We start from the raw sequence: 23341 nt of genomic DNA, 5'->3' as shown, positions 1-23341 counted from the left end.
AAGAGCAAAGTTTATTTGATAGATCATAAACTGCTATGTTACTGACGTATTTTGCCATAAGTTCCTATAAACTTACATGTTTCCACAATTACATGCCATTCTTAGAATAAATGTTTATCAGAAGAATTGTGACATATGAACACCGTGGAAGATCGTGATGTCGGAACAAATCCGATGTAAGAATGCAAAGGGTTAAACAATTTAAAATAGTACTTAGAATAATATGTTAACTTCACAGTGAATAGTGAATTAAAGGATTGTGCTGATTTTTCTTGTTGTTTATGTTGCAGAAAAAAGTTTACCACCCCAAGTTGCTAGTCTGATGCTCAACATTCCTCATTTCTTATCCAGGCTTGGAACCAACAATGGTAGAAAATGCCAGTAAAATCAGTAATTAAGGTCAAAATTTTTCATCAGTGTGTTCAAGACAAATTCTAACCATAAGTTATCATGAACATATTACGAAGTGCATAACTTTCACAAAATAATTGCCAAAAGGAGATTACAACTTGCGGGGTATGCTCAATGCACAGGCAATAGATAAACTCCCCAAAGTGGCAATGTTGTAGGTACCACTGGATGGACATAATATTAGGGGTAGACCAAGTAACACCTAGAAATGAACTTTTAAAAAAGGTCTTGAACATGTGGACATAAATGGGGACGAAGTGGAAAACCTAGTAGCAAATTGAATTCACTTGTAGAAACGTGTTACCTGATGTGTTACTTAACATTGGAGAAATGGTGGAGAAAGTCTAAATCTATCAAAGGATAATAGACAGATCAGTACAATTTAAAGTAATTGGAATAATCACTACATATAATCGATGTCAGTAATGGAAATTTTTAATACTACAATGTATATTATTTTCAAGGGCTATACTTTCACATTACTATGTGTAGTGAAGGTTTATAGACAGGTAAGTCAATGCTTGTACTTACCCAGTGTTATGTTCAGAATTGAGGCTGGCTGCATACACTGTCATGTTTTCAGGCATTGTTTTAAAGTTGTCTGAAAAATCTATTACTTGTACTTTATGGCCAAGATTGATCAGGACAAGAACATCATCATCAACGTCATCATCATCATCGTCGTCGTCATCCTTTCCATCGCCATTTTTATCATCATCATCGTCGTCGTCGTCCTTGTCATCATCATCATCATCATCATCCTTTCCATCACCATCTTTATCATCGTCGTCGTCATCATCCTCACTCTTCTTGCCGTCGTCATTGTCGTCGTCATCATCATCGTCGCCGTCATCATTATTCTTCTTGTCATTGTCATCATCGTCGTCATCGTCATCGTCGTCGTCATCGTCGTCATCGTTGTTCTTCTTGTCATTGTCATCATCATCATCATCATCATCATCATCATCATCGTCGTCGTCGTCGTCGTCGTCGTCATCATCGCCGTCCTTATTCTTCTTGTCATCGTCGTCGTCGTCATCATCATCGTCGTCATCGTTCTTACTCTTCTTGTCATCATCATCGTCGTCGTCATCATCATCATCATCATTCTTCTCATCGTCATCATCATCATCTTCTTCTTCTTTCTTCTTACTATCGCCACTGTTATCATCATCATCGTCGTCGTCATCGTCATCATCATCCTTATCATTCTTATCATCGTCATCGTCGTCGTCATCATCATCATCGTTGTCATCATCATCATCATCGTCATCAAGCTCCCTAGAAAAGAAAAGACATTTCCATGTACCGTACTGTAAAATTAAGAAATTTCTTATATGATAAAACTACAAGAAATTCAACTTACAGCTCCAAAGATAATATCATAGTATAGAACTTCTGAAAGACAAATAAAAAGAATACCAGTGGAAGAAATCAGATTATCAAAAACACTTGAAGAAAACTTATTGGATTACACCATGTGGGAGCTGAAAGTTCTGTTGCTTCTTGCCTTTTGAAAAGAAAATAATATTATATCTACTCCACAGCAGCAAATTGCTGAGTAAATTCTATGTATTCTATCAATCAATCAATCAATCCCTGGATGTTTTAGGTGGTATCAAGATGCATTCTTTGTTCCCTGCCAATTATAAAGTTATAGGACAATTATTCTGCAGAAGAGATCCCAGTAATTTGAATATAGATTCCCAGTAGCAGTGATTGGGATTTAAGGGTGGGGGGCAAAAAATGTACAGACAACAAGAACGCATTTTGAACTGAAAAATATAGCTATAAAATGGTAAGATTTTTATGCTTTCTGAGCAAATTTTGACAGAGAGGTAAAGGTGGACAGCATTTTTTTTTTTTTTTTTTTTGCTAGTTGCTTTACGTCGCACCGACACAGACAGGTCTTATGGCGACGACGGGATAGAAAAGGTCTAGGAGTTGGAAGGAAGCAGCCATGGCCTTAATTAAGGTACAGCCCCAGCATTTGCCTGGTGTGAAAATGGGAAACTACAGAAAACCATCTTCAGGGCTGCCAACAGTGGGATTCGAACCCACTATCTACCAGATGCAAGTTCACAGCCACGTGCCCCTGACCGCACTGCCAACTTGCCCGGTGGTTGACAGTTTACCAACTTGAGTGCGGTAATAATAGTTTTCGATTCAGTACTATACAATAAAACTTTCACCAAAGGAACAATATTATACATGAATTACAATATTAAATAGAAGTACGGCATGATTATACAATTCAAAAATAATTTAGTATTTAACTACACACTAACAAACTAACAAGCGGCAAGTGGGTGAATTATACCTTGGTAAAAAAGCATACCCCTGCTACCCTTCCTCACAGCACATGTAAAGTCTCCACTAATTGCTGTGGCACTATACAAATCAGTTAGCCATGATGAACTTCTGATTATATTAGACATGTTTGCAAAATTAATAACTGGTTTGACGGAAGGCAGTTTGGGTTTAGGAAAGGTTATTCCACTGAAGCTCAGCTTATAGGATTTCAGCGAGATATAGCAGATATCCTGGATTCAGGAGGCCAAATGGACTGTATTGCAATTGACCTATCTAAGGCATTTGATAGGGTAGATCATGGAAGACTACTGACAAAAATGAGTAATATTGGACTAGAAAAAAAGAGTGACTGAATGGGTGGCTATGTTTCTAGAAAATAGAACTCAGAGAATTGGAGTAGGCTAAGCTTTATCTGACCCTGTAATAATTAAGAGAGGAATTCCTCAAGGCAGTATTATTGGACCTTTATGTTTTCTTATATATATATCAATGATATGTGTAAAGAAGTGGAATCAGAGATAAGGCTCTTTGCAGATGATGTTATTCTGTACAGAGCAATAAATAAGTTACAAGATTGTAAGCGGCTGCAGGGTGACCTCGATAGTGTAGTGAGATGGACGGTGGGCAATGGTGTGATGATAAATGGGGTTAAAAGTCAGGTTGTGAGTTTCACAAATAGGAAAAGTCCTCTCAGTTTTAATTACTGCATTGATGGGGTGAAAGTTCCTTTTGGGGATCATTGTAAGTACCTAGGTGTTAATATAAGAAAAGACCTTCATTAGGGTAATCACATAAATATGATTGTTAATAAAGGGTACAGATCTCTGCACATGGTTATGAGGGTGTTTAGGGGTTGTAGTAAGGATATAAAGGAGAGGGCATATAAGTCTCTGGTAAGACCCCAACTGGAGTATGGTTCCTGTGTATGGGACCCTCACCAGGATTACTTGATTCAAGAACTGGAAAAAAATCCAAAGAAAAGCAGTTCGATTTGTTCTGGGTGATTTACAAAAGAGTAGCGTTACAAAAATGTTGCAAAGTCTGTGCTGGGGAGAACTGGGAGAAAGGAGACAAGCTGCTTGATTAAGTGGTATGTTCCGAGCTGTCATTGGAGAGATGGCGTGGGAGGACATCAGTAGTCGAATAAGTTTGTGTGGTGTCTTTAAAAGTAGGAAAGATCACAATATGATGATAAAGTTAGAATTCAAGAGGACAAATTGGGGCAAATATTCGTTTATAGGAAGGGGAGTTAGGGATTGGAATAACTTACCAAGGGAAATGTTCAATAATTTTCCAATTTCTTTGCGATCATTTAAGAAAAGGCTAAGAAAACAACAGATAGGGAATCTGCCACCTAGGCGACTGCCCTAAATGCAGATCAGCAGTGATTGATTGATTGATTGAGCAGCATTTTATGTGTATTTCCGTTAATAATTGAAGGAAATAAAGGAAAGAATTAACTGATAAGAGAACAAATCGCTTATTTTAATAATTCCTATAATTCCTAGTTTCAGCCAGTTAAAATGTAATAAAAATTTAATGTTTTCTCCGGAAAATGGGGAGGGGCAACTGCTCCCCCTTGCCCCCTCCCCCCTCCTTTCACTGCTACTGCAGATTTCTATCATACATAGCCAACATGTTTTAAAAATAATTTACTCACAAAATCAGCTGAAAAATAGCCAGCCAAATAACAAAATATTTGTTTACAAACATAACTGTAACCCTTATTTGCTTATCATATCAGAAGCACTAATCTATATATATAAAATAACTTGTCCTGACTGGCTGACTGACTGACTGACTGACTGACTGACTGACTGACTGACTGACTGACTGACTGACTGACTGACTGACTGACTGACTGACTGACTGACTGATTCATCACCGCCAAGCCAAAACTACTGCACAAAAAGAAATGAAATTTTGGGGATATATTCATGTTAAGATGTAGGTGCTCGCTAAGAGAGGATTTTTGGATATTCCGTCATTAAGGGGGTGAGAAGGGGGTTGAAATTTTAAAATGAGTGTATCTATATCTCAAAACTTTAAAAGTTTACAGATGTAAAAATTGGTATTTAGGATCTTCTTTAAAATTAAGGAAACACGTATTTTTTTTGTTTTTGGAAAATCCCAACAGGAGGGGTGAAAAAGGGTGAAAAAGGGGTTGAATGCCTTTAATCAGGATACCGGTACTTATATCTCAGAAACTGAAGATATTACAGACCTGAAAATTGGTACTTTTGATCTCTCTTAAAAATAAAGAAACACGTATTTTTTTTGTTTTTGGAAAATCCAATTAATGGGAGGGTGAAAAGGGGGTGAATTTTTAAAATGAGTGCATCTATATCCCAAAAGTTTGAAAGTTTACAGATGTAAAAATTAGTATTTAGAATCTTAATTAAAAATAAAGAAACACGTATTTTTTTGTTTTCGGAAAATCCCAATAGGAGGGGTGAAAAGGGGTGAAAAACGGGTTGAATGCCCTTAATGAGGATACTTATATCTCAGAAACTGAAGATATTACAGATCTGAAAATTGGTGATTGGGATCTCCTTTAAAAATAAAGGAACACGTATTTTTTGTTTTTGGAAAATCCAAGTATGCGGGGGGTGAAAAGGGGGTGAATTTTTAAAATGAGGGTATCTATATCTCAAAACCTTCAAAGTTTATAGATGTAAAAATTGGTATTTAGAATCTCCTTTAAAAATAAAGAAACATGTATTTTTCGTTTTTGGAAAATCCCAATAGGAAGGGTGGAAAAGAGTGAAAAAATGGTTGAATGCCTTTCACTTATATTTCAGAACCTGAAGATATTACAGACCTGAAAATTGGTATTTGGGATCTACTTTAAAAATAAAGAAACAGGTATTCTTTTGTTTTTGGAAAATCCATATAATTGGGGATGAAAAGAGGGATGAATTTTTAAAATGAGTGTGTCTACATCTTAAAACGTTAAAAGTTTACAGATGTAAAAATTGGTATTTAAAATCTCCTTTAAAAATAAAGGAACATGTATTTTTTTTGTTTTATGTAAATCCCAATAGGAGGGGTGTAAAAGGGTGAATAATGGGTTGAATGCCTTTAATGAGGATACATATATATCTGAAACTGAAGATATTACAGAACTGAAAATTTTATATGAGATCTCCTTTAAAAATAATGAAACACGCATTTTTTTGTTTTCGGGAAATCCAATTAATGGCGGTTAAACAGGAGTGACAAATTGGGGTGAATTTTTTGAAAGACTATACCTACAGAATATCTGAAAAATGTAAAATGTTACAGACGTAAAAAGTGGGTATTTGGAATCTCCTGTAAATGTATAGAAACTTAGGTGATTTGTTTTTGGAAACTCCACTTAAGGGGAACTAAAAAGGGGTGAATTTTAAAATGAGAATTTCTACAGTATATCTCAAAAAAAAACTTAACATGTTACAGATGTGAAAAATAGTATTTTTTATCTCTATTAAAAATAAAGAAATGTGTATTTTTAGTTTTCGGAAATACCACTTGGGTGGAAGGGGGGGGGGGTAAAATTGACTGAAAATGGTGTCGAATTAATTAATTAGGCTACTGATATCTTAAAAATGAAGATGTTACATATGTGATATTTGATATTTAGAATCTGCTTTAAAAGTAAAGAAACACGTATTCTCGAAAAATCCAATGAAAAGGGGGGGGGGTAAGAATTGAAAAATTAATTGACTTAATTGTATGAGAATACATACATCTAATAAAAACTAAAGTTGTTACAGACGTAAAAATTGGTATTTGGATCTCCTTTAAATCAAAGAAAAACGCGTTTTTGGGGGGGAGAGCGTGAAATCATCTTGGGGGTGGGAGTGAAAAGGATTTGAATTCCTTTCATGAGGACACATAAATCAAAAACTGAAGAAGTTAGGGTCGTTATAATTGGTATTTAGAAGATCCTTTACTATTAAAGAAGCAAGTATTTTTTGCCGGAAAATTCACTTGGGGGGGGGGAGGGTGATAGGAAGTGAAAAAAAAAGTGAATTATTTTTATGGGGATACTTAGGCTATATTTCAAAACTGAAGGTAATGGACATGAACATTGGTGTTTGGAATCTCTAAACGTAAAGAAACACGCCTTCTTTTTAATTTGGGGGTGGGGGTAATAAACTTAACGGCGGTGGGTTTTAAATGGAGGTGAGGCCAATTGATTTTACTGTTCATAATGTACTTATAAGGAGCCTCTGTTGCTCAGGCGGCAGCGCGCTGGCCTTTCACAGCTGGGTTCCGTGGTTCAAATCCCGGTCACTCCATGTGACATTCGTGATGGACAAAACGGAGGCTGGACAGGTTTTTCTCCGGATACACCGGTTTTCCTTGCCATCATTCATTCCAGCAACACTGTCCAATATTTCATTTCATTTGTCATTCATCGATCATTTTCCCAGAGGAGTGCTTCGGCAGCCGACACAATTCCTATTGTCGCCGATAGATGGGGCTTTATTCACTCCATTCCTGACTCTGTTGAATGACTGGAAACAGGCTGTAGATTTTTTATGTACTTATTCTGATCATAAACCGATCATTTTTAATCTTTCCTGGGTTCGTTTTTGACAGCCATCTTTCAGTAGATTCTCCTGGCATATAAATAAAAATTTAAACACATTTGAAATAAACGATAGGAATGAGATTGACCGTCAAATTGTTCACCTCTATAATAAGGTCAATAATGCATGGAAGTACGTCAATCGCATCGCCAGTAATCCCGCACACTTGCCTCCGCGTGACAATGGTGCTGGTCACATTGTCAACAATGACAATGGCAGCAGATGTAATTTACTGCCAAGTCGCGGTCTTGGATCTTGCTGTGGGGTCCAGAACATCTATAATAATAATAATAATAATAATAATAATAATAATAATAATAATAATAATAATAATGTTCTGAACCATCGTCAAATGTGCGGACCATGCTGGAAACGGGTCCTGGACAGGTAATGACTAAGAATGCAGTCCGGGCGTGGGCTCAGTACCGCCAAGGCATCCAAGACAACACCACGCAGGATCTCCGGAAGGATTTGATCCATATTTAAAATGCATATAGGAAAACACGGCAAAGATTTAGGGACCCAACTGACCGGGTGGAATACCTGGACCTAGCCCGGGAAGTACGAAAACGATTGCTGGAAAGAAAGATTGAAAAATGGGAGGAAACTTGCCATAATCTATTAGAAAACGAGTCAGATCGCGAATTTTGGCAGATTCTCACAGAAAACGAGTCAGATCGCAAATTTCTGCGTATTATATATCTAAAACAATAAGCATTCAATTACAAATTTCAGTATAATACCGTAGCGAAGCACGGGTATCTTGCTAGTATAATCATAAAAGTACAAACTGTACAACCAAAAGACAAATATTAAATTGAAGAACGGTCCCACTGTGATAGATCTGGATTATATAGGTGACTTCCTGTCGAGCACGGTGCTTGGAAAAGTTGATGCTGCGTTGGATCCTTAATGTGAAGACTGTCTTTAGAAATGATGAAACCAAATGGAAGGGTCTAAGAAGACCACAAGACATGGCAGAAGAACAAACTTAAATGTGTTGCTGACCAATAGTTAGCCACTTTCAGGGAATTAGGTGTTGCTTGTATAAGATCTTCCATAGTACATGAAGTTGGACACAGTTTGCATTGGAGAAGATTAGGTATTGTTTGTGGAAAACTGCAATCAAATAACAGTGAGTCTACATGAAAAACCTACTTCAACAGTTTGGATTTGCATCTTGTAACACCTGAGCACAATCTATTGAGAAATTTCCACTTTAGCCAACCTCTGTATGATCAGGAGGGAGTTCTTTGATTGGAGTCGGCCATTCTTCAGAGAGTTTGAACCTCCCTCACCATTTACAAATTCGGGCTTGGTGTGCAGTCCCTACGATAGCCTCCGTTGTTCTGAGGAAATATTTCCTCAAAGTCAAACATGAACAAGCTAGCTGGTGATCATACAGAGGGTGAGATTCAGATGTATCAATTTTTTTCTTCTCGCTCTTTGCCACTATCTCCCGATGGTTGTTGGGAGGTACAATCCCAGCAAGGCAGTACAATTTTTCCAAAGGCATAGGCCATAGGCAACCAATGATGATTTGACAAGTCTTGTTAAGAGCGACATCCACCCGTTTGGTATGACAGGACCTATTCCACACCAGACATGCATATTCGGCAGCAGAATAACACAACACGAGTGAAGATGTCCTCAGAGTGCTTGGTTGTGTACCCCATGTCAGTTTTTGCACCACATTGTTCCGAGCTGACACTTTCTGCTTGATATTGAAGGAGTGCTTCTTAAAGTTGAAAGCACAATCCAAGTACTTCGGGGTTGCACAGTGATCAAGAGCAACTCCTTCCCAGGTGGTATGGAGTGGTCTAATAGCCTCTCTATTCTTAAGATGAAATACGCAGACTTGAGTCTTGTTAGGATTTGGTTTCAACTGATTCTCCCTGTAATAGGTAGTAAGTTTTTCCAGAACATCAGACAGCTTTCACTCAACAATCTCAAAATGGCTAGCTAGTGCAGTAACAGCACGACCATCTGCATAGATGAAACTTTCCATTCCATCTGGTAGAGGCTGGTCTAAATAGGGATGATGCAAGGACACTTCCTTGAGGTAACCCATTCTTCTGAGATCTCCAACTACTTTTTTCCCCTGAAATTCAACAAAATATCTTCTATTTTGAAGTAGGCTCCTTACCATGCAAGCGAGTTTATAATCTTTGGTGATATTATAGGGTTTTTTCAGGAGAAGTCTGTGGTTGATTGTATCAAAAGTCGCTGCAAAGTCAGTGAATACCACCCCCGTGATTTGTCATCTCTCAAAACTGTCTTCAATATGTTGTGTCACTTTCACGACTTGTGACGTGCGCCTTTTCTCCATCCTGACTTTCCTGTTCATGAAGACATCCCTACTATCAACAAAAATAGGCTTCAATCATGTTGCCCTCCACTATATATCACACGGATTACATACTGGTAACAACGGAGTCAATATAACAGATCAATGGTAAAGTATATGGCAGACCAGTGCTACCCCAGAGCAAGTTAGCACTTTAGCGTTGACATGTACATTTGCTTTTCTCGTGGTAAACTGCTGAAATTCGATATACATTTTTCAGGTTGCTCTGGGCTACAGATGTCTGTAATTTCATTCCTAGATGATAATCAAAGACATAATTTATGTTCAAAGTTACTATTTTTGTGTCCCCCATTGGGATGACATATGGTTATTAGGTTGACTATGCAACCCCTACAGTGGTGACGGCCTTTTTACCTTTGTTGTTGTGGAACACCGTGCTCTGTGTTGTGAGCTGTTGACTTACACGTTTTTCAATGAGTTCCTTGTAATTTACAGTTTTGTGACAAGAACTGAATTCATGTTATGTGTTTCTGTGTTGAGTAAGCCATGATTACCGATAGAGAGATAGAAGAACAACCTGAAAAGGGTTTGAATGTTGAATCAAGAGATGTTGACATTTAGGATTTGCAATGTGATGCCACCTTTTCTGAGTTGGAATTCGACAGTAGTTTGTGTAGTGAGGACACTAGCAAAGATTCCAGTGCTGCATAGGGGAATGATTCAACCAAACCACCAGAAAGTGACAATTACTGGGGAACATTCTCAGGTTTGCAGAAACATTTTTTTATTCACACGTAGCTCCGGTTTACAATTTCATCTGAGTGCTAAATTTCAACTAGTATGTAAGAATAAAGCAATAATAAACTCCAATCCGCATTATTTTCCTTGCCATTAATAATTGAATTCTGATGGTTGCATATGTCACCCCATATGGGGTGGTGACAAATGTCAGAGAAATTCCACTGTCTGTTGCGCAATGCACAGCGTGCTGAGAAAGGAATGGGCCCTGCGCTGCACTCTATGAACACCTTACATGAAAAAGCAATGCAATACAACAGCAAATGGTAGCACTAGTTTCATGCGACAGCCTAAAGTTGAGAGGCCTGGACATACTACCGTGTCACTCCATAAGTGGTGACATACCATATTTTGTATGAGGTACAAAGTGTTAAGGTACACAGTACCTCTACCAGCCACCAGGTTTTTGAAAAACACCACAAGATCTGGTCGATCCATAACAGAATATGGTCAAACTGCCATCTACTGGAAACTCCTACTCCTTGACTATTTGTAAGATAGGCTGAATCATTGTCGTAAGTTTCACTATGAGGTAAAGTCCTCTCAGTTTTAATTACTGTGTTGATGGGGCGATAGTATCTCATGGGGAACACTGTTAGTAACTAGGTGTTAATATAATGAATGATCTTCATTGGGGTAATCATATTAATGAGGTTGTTAAGACAGGTAATGAAATGGCGTATGGCTTTTTGTGCCGGGAGTGTCCGAGGACATGTTCGGCTCGCCGGGTGCAGGTCTTTCGATTTGACACCCGTAGGCGACCCGCACGTCATGATGAGGATGAAATGATGATGAGGACGACACATACACCCAGCCCCCGTGCCAGAGAAATTAACCAATAATGGTTAAAATTCCTGACCGTGCCGGGAATCGAACCCGGAACCCCTGTGACTAAAGGCCAGCACGCTAACCACTTAGCCATGGAGCCGGACATTAAGACAGGTTACAGATCTCTTCACAAGGTTTTGAGAGTATTTAAGGGTTGTAGTTGGATGTAGAGGATAGGACGTATAAGTCTCTGGTAAGATCCCAATTAGAGTATGGTTCCAGTATATGGGACCCATACCAGGACCACTTGATACAAGAACAGGAAAAGGTCCAAAGGAAAGCAGCATGATTTGTTCCAGTTGATTTCCGACAAAAGAGTAGTGTTAAGAAAATATTGTAAACCTTGATTGGGAAGATTTGGGAGTAAGGAGGCGAGATGCTCAACTATGTGGTATGTTTTGAGCTGTCAGTGAAGAGACTGAGTGGAATGATATTAGTAGATGAATAAGCTTGAGCAGAACTTTTACAAATAGGAAAGATCATAGCATGAAGATAAAGTTGGAATTCATGAGGACAAATCGAGGCAAAATCACTAATCACCACAGAATACATTCCTACTTATAGGGTTAGTGCCAGGAAAGGCATCCAACTGTCATCGTTGTCACTGGCGGCAGTGGTGGCCGATACTCATATCCGAGTTTACATTTCTCGCCTGCAGTTCTGTAATTCATTGGTCCACTCGATGGAGGTGGCACTGATGGCTTATCAGACCAATTCTTAATGCCATAGGCATGACTTTGTTTAAGGTGGATTGCAACTTGCTGTGGAGTGACCCGCATACTGTAATCCTGGAGCCATTCACTGCGGCACATAATAGCATGAGACATGCAGTTTATGGCACCAGAACTGCAATGGACTGCCGCAGACTCATGAGTACAATTGAGCTGTGCCTTTACAGCCAGTCCATCTAGCATGACATTTTCTACCTCCACAGCCATTAGGAACTGCCTGCTTTGTTGTTGGCTTGAAATACAACGGATTTCAGTGGTGTTTCCTCCACTGGGTGACAATCATCCCTTCCTAAGGGGGCTCCTGTGAAACTGGGCTAAACCAATACAAAGTGCCAACCCCACATAACTGGGAAAATGGTCAAGAAGTAGTTATAAGTACCATTATAACATAATAAAATTTATGGAAACATATCAACACTGTCCGATATCACCCCATGTATTAGGGTGCCTTCAAACTCTTATGCTTTTCAACAGATGTCCAATTCTTGCCTTATGCAGAGTGAGAGTGATTTTTAAAAATACTTGGCATGTTTTGATCCCTGATTTACAATAATGTGTTCCTTCCTCATATCATTATTCATGTTTGTCTCATCACAATGTATGATGCTGGGTGGAAGATTTTTCAATTGTAGGACATAGATTTGTATTGTACTGGAGTTGATTTACTTATTTAGGTATGATACTTCTGTATGTTTTCACCAGATCTGACTGATAGTTTCAGAATGCCTTTTGAGAAATTATAGTCACAAGTGTCATCAAATGAAGTAAAGTCAAACATTATTTTATAGCAAACACTAAAATAAAATTGAAAGTATGCCTTCAAACATTTGTGTTTTTCATTTGATGTCCTGGATAATTTTTGTTTAATTTTCTTTAATTTCTCTCACATTTGTCAAGGTATCCTTTAGCATGTTACCTGATATCCTGTGCTTTAAACTGAAAGCCCCAGTGGGCAGCTCTTAGGATGCCATGTAGTAGATTTTCCTCTCCTTCTGTAAACATGACAGATAATCTGCCAAATTTCTTAGAGTGTTTCTATTTATCATATTTCTTAGAGCTGAATTAGAAATTTGCTACAGCTCCAATGCTTGCCTGCGTGATAACTTCTCGGTCTGTACATCCGTAATAGCAGTCACAAGCTTTCTTCTATAATAATTGCCATTTGACTGCACATGGAGTCACTTTTGTAATTGCGTGATGTGTTCAATTCCATCCCTGCACATTACTTCAAGAAAAGTTGAACAGTATGACAACTACCATCACCAGTGGCAGCAGACTCAATTACACACTGGAAAACACTCTCATAGATTAAAAACATAAATTTACAATTATGAATTTCAGACCCTTTAGTCTATGCAACAGAAAATTTGCACATATCAAAACATTTTTCATTTTTCATTCACTCGCCAGTTGCTATTAACAGCACGTCAGGTTGGTGACAATTGACTGTACCATGGAAATTACAGCCTATTATTGGAACAACATAATACCTAAAGCATGGGGACATAGTCTGTATGCACCTGGCAGTTACTGACATAGAAAGGTTAATACACCCATATTGTCTGAAATCACCTCACAATGCAAAATCACTCTATTTCAGGCTACCCTGGAAATTTGTTTTCAAGTTCATGATGTGATGCTAGCTGTATGCTAAATAAATAAGCAAATAAATAAAATTGAATAACATGAGTACTTCAATGTGAAGTCAAAAATCTATCATCATCGTTATAAAAATCTGTTTTTTAAATAACTTCTCTAAGAACTTCCTTGCTTTCTAGTTATTTCACTTTTATATGACAAGAAAGGTAATGTTGTTAATTTCACTTTTGTATCTAATGTTTCTTTGTATGATATTAGAAAGTAGCAAACAACAACTTACCTGGAGAAGGCAAAGACCGAATCTGATACAACGTACGTTGTAATCGAGCCCTTTTGTACAACCGGTGCCAGTCGTGCTCTCACAAGACGTTTGTAAGTCCAGTAATTACTCTCCTTTGCGGCTTTCTGGTCTTTGACATTCAAGTCTTTGTAATTCCTATTCACTGGCAGCCATGTTTTAGATGATTTTGAGAATCCTGGAAATAAATTTATAATTACTCATCATTTGCTGACAAACACTTAATTTAAATCTAGCTTTCTCTATGTACTTAACCTTGCTGGAAAGTTGAAGAGCACCTTACTAACGTTAGAATTGAATCAATAGTCTTTCATGTTTATACTGAGCTATTGATTGAGTAGATATACTCAATGAATCAAGATATCATTCCCATGTTTGCCACATGCCTATTGAATCAGCAAACTGCAATATTTTAAATTACAAAAATATACTTCATTTACTCTGTTCTATATACAAAGTTTTACATGGGAAAGGCATTGATTTCACTGGCTAGGAGCTGAGTTTCATTTGGTTTCCACTATGTTGGGGATGGAGGTTTGGTTTTAGTGAAAATTATATACTGTAGCCACTTAGTGACTAAAGACATAGGGTGGAAGTCATGGCACCCATATGACAGTTTGTACGGGAGGGCCTAGACCAGGGGGTATGTAGTATTTTTAATATTTTGGAAGATGAATGGCGACTTGTATTCTGCGGTAGAATAACACCCACGGTATCCCCTACCTGTTGGTTGGGGCGATAATATCACTTCTACATAATACCGACTTTTAAATCATTTTCATGAAAGAAAAACACCTGACTACATTAGATTTTTGCCTTTCCATGAAAGCTGGAGGGGGGGGTTGGGCACGGCCCCCTTGCCTCTGAGCATGGGCTCCCTTGGTAGGAGTTTCTCACTGTTAACACAAGAAAATGTGAATAGCAAGAACCCAACTTACAGGGTGTGTTGTTCAGATCTTCCTGAACTACTGTATAGGAATGTGATCGAATTAACAGAATTGATTGTGACAATTCAAGGAACCAGTGTTTCTGTAGAAGGGTCATTTTCAGCTTTAAAGCATACGTCCTATCTACTAATATACACATGAAGGTAAGATCAAATAGTTCATTACCAAGCAAGTTGGCCATGTGGATAGGGCCGTGCAGCTATATATTTGCATTTGGGGAGATGGTGGGTTCAAACTCCACTGTCGGCAGCCTTGAAGATGGTTTTACGTGCTTTCCCATTTTCACACCAGACAGATGCTAGGACTGTATCTTAATTAAGACTGCGAGTATGTATTTTATTGGGAATATTGTTATTTTATGTAATATTTTTACAAAATGATTATACTGAGTGTTCCAGGGTATCCGTGGAAAGCAGAGGTGAAAGAAGGTGCTGGGGTGAATGGGTCTAACTACAATGTCAAGAATAGATTTAAAACTTTAACAAAGGTTATATTTCTTTTAGAACTTCAAACTTAACAATTTTTCATAACAATATTACAGGTACGAATAGCAATCATTAAACGAGATTGGGAAAATTCCACGATTCAGAAGCTTAACACTTTGGGCTTTGAGCCCCTAGTTTTACAATATTACAAGAGGAAGAAGTATTATTTAATGAGGGGCAGAAGTCCCCTAATTCAAGAGCACGTGCTCCCTAAATCACAATATCTAGCCTCCTAGAGGCACACTTTACAGTTACGAAATTGCTAATAGGCTCTCCGTTTCTTTCAGCTTCCTCGAGGCAATCTCAAAACTCTTACACTCTCTGACCTTCCATGGCCCAACATACAATTTGAAACAGGGGTATCTCGTACCCAACCTATAGGGCCTTTGCAGAAAAGAACAGGTTAAGTAAACGGCCCGAAACACAAACTGAATGTAGGCGAACTGCGCTCCGAGATAATGAACACCTAAAAAAGACCAAAGGGCTCTAGGCCAATGAAACAGGGACTATTCCCAAACTACTGAGGTGACTCGTTTAAGGTTAAATTAATTCATTATGAAAAGGAAGAAAAGCAGTTACAAAACGTAGTCACAAATCAAAATGAAGGGGAGCTCGAGAGGGTAATTCACTCTCTACAGTTAAAGATTTTATGAAGTTTTTACATTACCCAGAAAAAGTTGCATTTTAGAAAAGCTGGTTACATTACTAAAGAGTCAGACCTTTCCCACGGGTTAAACTGCAGAGTTAACAAGAAAGAAAGGTGTTATGTGGCCATTACCTTGTAGATGTACTAGCTGCCGATGAAAGAGGCCGCCCGCCTCCTGCTAAGCACACACACACACATTCAGGTGGACATTGATCGACTGGCCAACAAACGAGAAAAGCCGCAGTTTATAAACCCTCAGGGAAGGTTCGAGATCATTGACAATTAATCAAGACACACCCTCTGAATTTTATTGGTAGATTTCAAAAGTAACACTCAGAATCAGAGAAGAAGCCTGTGATAGGTGGAAAATTAATTACAGAAATTAGTGATTGGTTGGATTCAAAAGTGACAGAAAGAAAAAGTAAATATTGCCAACCCAAAAGTAAATGAACATCAATTAGTTAAAACAACCTAGAAATACAAAACTTTAAATTCGCACCAGGGTGCATGATCATAGTTTTTAGTGGTATCATCTGTGGAAGAATGTCCAAACTTCCTTATGAATGTCAAACTAAACAAGTACAAAATTCACTCAGGTTAGGAAACTGCACAATAACAAAATTACTCAACATTTAGGTGGAGACATCTTCTGATTAAAGTTCCAAGTTGGTGTAGTTTCAGTTTCACTGTTTCACCAATAGAGGAGTTCATTTAGGTGCTAGCATTGAATGCGCGGCATTGAGGTGTACCTCCCGGTACACAGAGTATAATGAATCGTACTTCCTTTATTTTATTTTAGTGTTTGTTCTTTCTTAAGAAAATAAGGATCTCCCACAAAGGAGGGCCAGCATAGGGGTAATTGAGTTTCAGTTTGTGATTATCTGTCACATATCTTTCCTCATGTACAAAGATACACAATTGTATAAGACGATGCATGAGCATTTGGATTGCACTCACATCATCAAAATAGTATTCTTTCTGAAGAATTCTGAGTCTTGAGGACAGAAAGAAGTTGCTGGTAATGAAATTTTGCATGTAAATAACTTACAGCTCGAGGCCAGCAGTGGATGATATTTAAATCTAGCCTTTTCTAAGTCCATGCAAAAATATTCTTGCCATTAAACATTATACATTTTCGATGAATTAATTCTTGCCATATATTTCTGAGGCAGCATTTGCATTAATGGTAATAAAAGATATAATTTCTCTTTAATTTTGATGGTATGTATGTATGTTTGTATGTATGTATGTAAGTATGTATTGAACCCATGACCTTTGTGCCCTAAGAACATTATGCATAAATCGAAAATCATTTAAAAGTTGGATTCTTGATAGCATGGATTTGACATGTGACGAGGGGGTGATTACCTTCGGTCCCACGCTCTGGGGTACGTGACGTCAACCACACGTGTCAACGGCGGAAGAATCTCAAGTCATTTTTGTGAACTATTTCAAAGCGCGTGTACATGGCGTGATCCAAGCCAAGTCAAAAACATATAGTGCCTATCAAAGGGGGTCAATCATCTCGCAAATCGAACCCGTAAAAATTTTAAATGTCCATGAACACTACCGCCAGAAATGTAGCAAGCATGTAGTCACTTTCAAAACTCTTGAAATTACAGTTTAGGTAAGTCAGAAAATTTATAGAAATTTTCTTGGCGGCAAAGGGAGATATCCGAAGAGAGGGGGTAACTGCTATAAATACGAAGGGACACCATGACGAAGTCTCCTCCGGCATTTGTGATACAAAGCGGACGAAAAATTGTTGAGCTGCTCTGCGAAATCAAACAACGAAAGTAGACTGAGTTCAACTGCAGATTTCAGCCAGTGTGGCTAGGTCTTGTCTCCATGAGGAGATAGTTTTCTTGAGTGAAATAATTGTACCAGATAGGACGGTCAAAGTACTGAATAAATTCTAATGTGATTAAGTAATTCGTGTGCGGAAATAATTATAGTCTATCGTGTGCGCTCAACAAACAAGTGAAGGGTATTTTCTTTTTTTTATGCTTTATTCCAGGAAACCTGAAGATATATAAAAATGGTTTGTAAAGCCATGAATGTAAAAATGGCTAAATAAAATACCAGGGTCGCAGGTGAGCCCTATGACTACATGAGGTAGGTGACTTTCCATCTTACTACCTCTTATATCTTGTCTCATGATCTCTAAAAGTGTATTTGAATGGGGATATACGCAGTGGTCACCCCTACTAAGTTTTGTAAATGTGAGAATACGACAAAAAAAAAAAGAGAGTCATTTGTTTTATTTTCCACTTGGATAAATTTTTGAAGTCTTGCGAGTGCCGTATAATGTTGTAAAAAGTTATTGAATAGGGTTTCGAAGTGATATCACGTCCAATGTAGATCGTCATCTGTGTGAGTGTACTGCCTATATTTTGTGAGGTCAAATTAAGATGTTCATTCAACGTAAAATTTTTCTGTCTGCAATTTGACGTTAATAATAATAATCCATGGTGAGAACCTAGGGTGATGAATTTGGTCACGGAGAGAAACGTTTTTCTATGCCCATTTTAAACTGTGTCTGACTGACAATAAAAAGATCTAGTAGAATGTTTCAGTCATTTCTCGTAAAAATTTAGTTATTAAATACGATATCATTTATGCGAAGTTATTCATGATTAATGCATTGTGCCATATGAGATGTCGAGATTTCTAGTGAGGATTTTATTGAGTTCTTTGTCGATGATAATTGTGGAGCTGGGAAACAGAGGTTAGTTTTGTAGATATGTGATTTGTGAATCAGGTTGGACCTGTCATTGAAGCCGGGACATGGAAGCCCGAGGAATGTTTTATATGAGTTGAGATGAGATGTGCGAATCAGGTTAGAGTCCTGTCATTGAAGCCGGGACATGATAGCCCGAGGAATATTTTATAATGTGGGGAATGGAAAGAAATTCATAGAAATCCATGGCGGTATTAATTGGCGACGCGTATAATTAGTGTGGGCATCTTGAAGCTTAATCTGTGCATTTTGTTGGTTAGAATATCGTATTTGTTTAATTATGTCGGCAGAGTTTAAAGGGAGCATTTTGAGAAGTCAGTCAGGTAGAACGAACCGGGTGTTTCATGTAACTGCATAGCGAACTTGGGGGTTGAGAGGCTGTGATAACGGGACAGGCGTGGAATTAAGATTGTACTGTATTCTCGGCCAGGGAAATGTTAAAATGCTGGATTTAGTTGAAATTCATAGCCGGTAATGATCTGAGTATTGTGAAATACTGTAATTGGGGACGTAATGAACATTTGAAATCACGAACTTTGAGTATAAAGAACAGAGTAACCAAATTCAGGGTTGTCCAAAATATAGAGCTGTGGTTGTGATGATCGGTTTGTCTGTGAGGGGTGTGCAAAATTCATAAATGGTAATGACGAGATATGACATCGTAATTATATGGCGAGTTGTTTGGTTTGTACGTAGAGTATTAGGATATCCAAGTGTTAATAACGGTTAGGACTAGATTAGATTTTAAAAGTGTGAGATCAGGAGACAAGATATATAACTGGACATGAATTATGTAACAATTCTTTTCCAGCCAGATAAACATCGCAATATTGAATTCACATCACAGCTGCGCAGAAATTTGTGAAGAAACCAGAGTCCGTGGAGATAAAATTTGTTGTTCGTTAACATTTCGTCAAATCATTAAAAATTTATTTAATTATTAAATCCAGTGAAACCGCATTTGAAATAACTTTAATCAAGCGAATAACTTGGAGATGCATTCTGGAAATTTTAGATTGTTTTTCTGGAGGAATATTAAAATATAAAGTAACGTTTATGGGGACATATCCAAAGGAAATGGATTGTACTGCCACAAAGTTTGTGTATGCATTGCTATTGTTGTAATTATTGAACTTTGATTGATTGAGCAGTGAATGTGCTGGGGATAGTAAAGTGGAACTTTGGTCATCAACCGATGTAACTTAATTGTGTTTAGCCTTCAACTTAGAAACTTGGATGGTCAGGGGGGTCATCAACCTCAGTGACTTAGATTAGGGCCATATGCCATTGTAGCATCATTTCCTTGCGGTCATCATCCACAATGACTTTAAAGTAACTTAGAAGATTAGATGTCGGTCCATGACATAGACGCAGGTCACATCGATTCAATTAAGGGTCCATGCCGTAGAACCACTGTGTGGCACACACCGATTGGACGGCCTTAATTATACCCAGAGTCCAGAGTTCGTGTTACGAGGGCTGGACTATAACGAATCACTATGACGGTACATGCGGTCTCACATGGAAGCCGAATTTAAGGATTTCCAGACTTTCCTTTCTTAAATGATTAATAATTGAGACAATGGTTTCTAGTATGAATGCCCGTCAGGCAGTTACGTTAAAGTCTCACACCAGTGTTCTGACGTTTATGTAAAAATGATTGTGGTGTCCAGTGGACACAATTGACTTCTATGATACCGTTGACATATCGGAATGCTTCAGAATTTTCCTGAATAAATAGGAATCTTTTAAATAGACCTTTCATTCCAGTAGATAGATTAGAATTACTGAACCCTACCTTTACCTCAGCAAGTGACGAAGAACCCGATACAACCCAAGAGACAGATCTCATGAACTTTGCTGATAGGTAAGAAAGGTAGGTATCCCTCAATATGGACCTAAAGGGTTCAGTATGTATGTATGTATGTATGTATGTATGTATGTATGTATGTATGTATGTATGTATGTTCGTTCAGTCCTCAGCCCGAAGGCTGGTTGGATCCTCATCAGCTCCACACCATTAGCTGTCGTAGATGGCCTAGGCATCAGTGAAGAGGCATACTAGGGAAATGAGGAGTGATGTAGTTTCTTGTTGCTTTCCTCACTGAGCCAGAAGTTGCTATTACATATCAGTCTCCCAAGCCTACTGAAATGCATGCACCAACCGACCCCATGAACATTTTCACACCATTCATAGCAGGGACTGGCTGCATAAAGAATGGCATTACTAGCATCACTCATACCTCAGTCACTTTCATATTGTCGAAGATAAGGATAAGACTAAAACAGACAGATCAATGAAAGTAACAAAATTGTTCTAGTGTATACCAGAAGACATGGTATTCTATAAACACTAGGTCTTGCCAGCAAAGGTGTATTTTTATAGTACTGATAGCAATCTATTTTAATTATTATGCTATTAAAAATTATATATTTTTGATGAATTATTATCCTTATTTCTTGCCATATATTTCTGAGGCAGCATTTGCATTACTGGTAATAAAATATTTTTTTTTTTTTTTTTTTATGGTACTGATAACAATTTATTTTAGACTGCCTTGGATTTTGTTTTAACTCCACAATACATTAATATTTTTACTTAAATGTCTGTCACATATACAAAGAATTATAATCATTATAAAATATCAAAGCTATCTTAGTAACAGTGCTAATTTTAGTGTGCTTATATGACTGTATGTGATTAATTATAATAATAAGTACATATACAGGAGGTATATAGATTTAGAATTAGGTACACATAATAAGAATTTTCCAAAGCTATCTTATAAATCTTGGAAATACAGAAAAAACAGCAAAATGTTACCAGCACTTTAGCTAGTGTTGCTGTACAAATCAACTGGGGAAATGCTTGCTTGGTTCCTGAGTGGCAGGGATAGAGTGTATAGACAGCCAGCACAGAGAGTATGGTTAGCGGTAAAAGCACAGAATGAATGTTTAGTTTACAAGTGGAGTTCTTGTTGAGCATATGTTATTAGTGTTGCATTCCTACACTTGTTGAACTTTCCTTTTTTTTTTTTCCTAGTGGTTTAACTTCACACTAACACATTGACGGTTTTTGACAACACAAGGCTGTTATTCCTCACCTGCATTCTTTGAATCATCCCACTGAAATGGAGTTCTCTCTGGATCACGAGATACTTCCAGGAATCTCTCTTCACCTACTTTTAGACCAGCCGGATCAAAAGAGTCTTTCCAGCGAATTTCAGTGTCCTCCATACCAATCTCCTCTCCGTTGTATGTTATAGCTGTGCCAGGCAGAATAAGCACCAACATATTCATAGCATCAACCATATCTCTTCCTAGACGGGAGGCTACTCGTGGGTTATCGTGGTTACCAATCTGGAAGAAGATAGAAATTTATCAATACAAATCTCTTTACTATTATAGCATATAGTGCATTATTAGGGCTACCAAATGGTGGTATTTTACCAGCAGAATTGGAAATAGTACTGCTATTTTGATTAAGGCTAGCAGCCAATACAGATTTAATGTCCTCTCTATGACTAGTATTTTCTTCTTCTTGCTAGTTGCTTTACGTCGCACTGACACAGACAGGTCTTATGGCGACGATGGGACAGGGAAGGGCTAGGAGTGGGAAGGAAGTGGCTGTGGCCTTAATTAAGGTACAACCCCAGCATTTGTCTGGTGTGAAAATGGGAAACCACGGAAAACCATTTTCAGGGCTGCCGACAGTGGGGTTCGAACCTACTATCTCCCAAATACTGGATACTGGCCGCACTTAAGCGACTGCAGCTATTGAGCTTGGTGACTAGTATTTTAATTTTTATTCTTTAATAAGACAGGTAAGAGAAATTTACTGCTGTTTAATGAACAACTAAAAGTTGACTATTTAAAGGCAAATTTCATGTAATTTTAGACTTTAAAATGATGGAGATTATCTTCACAAGTAACGTGTCTATCATGTGAAGCAGGACCTTCTCTTGTTCAAGACAATATACTTGCAAGTGCTAAAATTTGGATGTGTTTTCAGTGTACCCAGAGTCCAGAGTTCGTGTTACGAGGGCTGATGGACAAAATCATACGAGTATGTCATTAGCCAAAGCAGAACTGTGCACTTATATGGAGTTTTATAAATTAGTTGAGACTGAAAAATAACTTCTCAAAGCAATTTCATCTAGTTTAAAGTGTATGTTTAGAAAGTGACTTAATTTCCTGAAATTCAACTTTTTGTCTCATTTTACAATATTTCAAGGATTAAATCACATAAACATTTTTAAAGAGTGCTGTATAAAGAGAAAATAGTGAGGGCATATGGCACTGTTGGTGATGATTTGTCTATCAGACAGAGGCATTATGGTGCTCTTCGACAAGAGTAAGCTATGTTGGCATCGGATTTCACATTCTCCTTTCCTCCTATCATATATCATGTCATTAATTTCATCTAATTAACTCCTCTGATGATGAAGGGCATCCAGTTGTAAAAACTCAATATGAAGTGTCATCTCACATCATACCTGATGCTGCGGAGAAACAGTAGAAGGGTTGGATGTATATACTGAATACATATTAAATATATTATAATGGATGTAGGCCTAGTAATAATATTTTGAAATCTAATAAATTTCTAATATCTTTCATCACGTAAGTCTTCCTAATATCTTGATAATTAAAATTTAAA

General features: G+C 37.7%; 1 protein-coding gene across 3 annotated transcripts in view; it reads right to left on the bottom strand.

The window, feature by feature from the left end:
* Positions 1–23341, bottom strand: part of LOC136881711 (uncharacterized) — a 169084-nt gene that overhangs the window by 10261 nt on the left and 135482 nt on the right. For all 3 annotated transcript variants that reach the window (XM_067154186.2, XM_068225091.1, XM_068225092.1), the window contains 3 exons: positions 21786–22041; positions 13846–14041; positions 943–1692 (listed from right to left, as the gene is read on the bottom strand). In XM_067154186.2, the coding sequence (XP_067010287.2) occupies positions 943–1692; positions 13846–14041; positions 21786–22041 (1202 nt within the window). The remainder of the gene's footprint in view (positions 1–942; positions 1693–13845; positions 14042–21785; positions 22042–23341) is intronic.

Source organism: Anabrus simplex, chromosome 1, assembly GCF_040414725.1.
Source record: "Anabrus simplex isolate iqAnaSimp1 chromosome 1, ASM4041472v1, whole genome shotgun sequence".
Lineage (NCBI taxonomy): Eukaryota > Metazoa > Arthropoda > Insecta > Orthoptera > Tettigoniidae > Anabrus > Anabrus simplex.
Note: the sequence above shows the minus strand (reverse complement) of the source record. Positions and strands in the feature narration are given on the sequence as shown.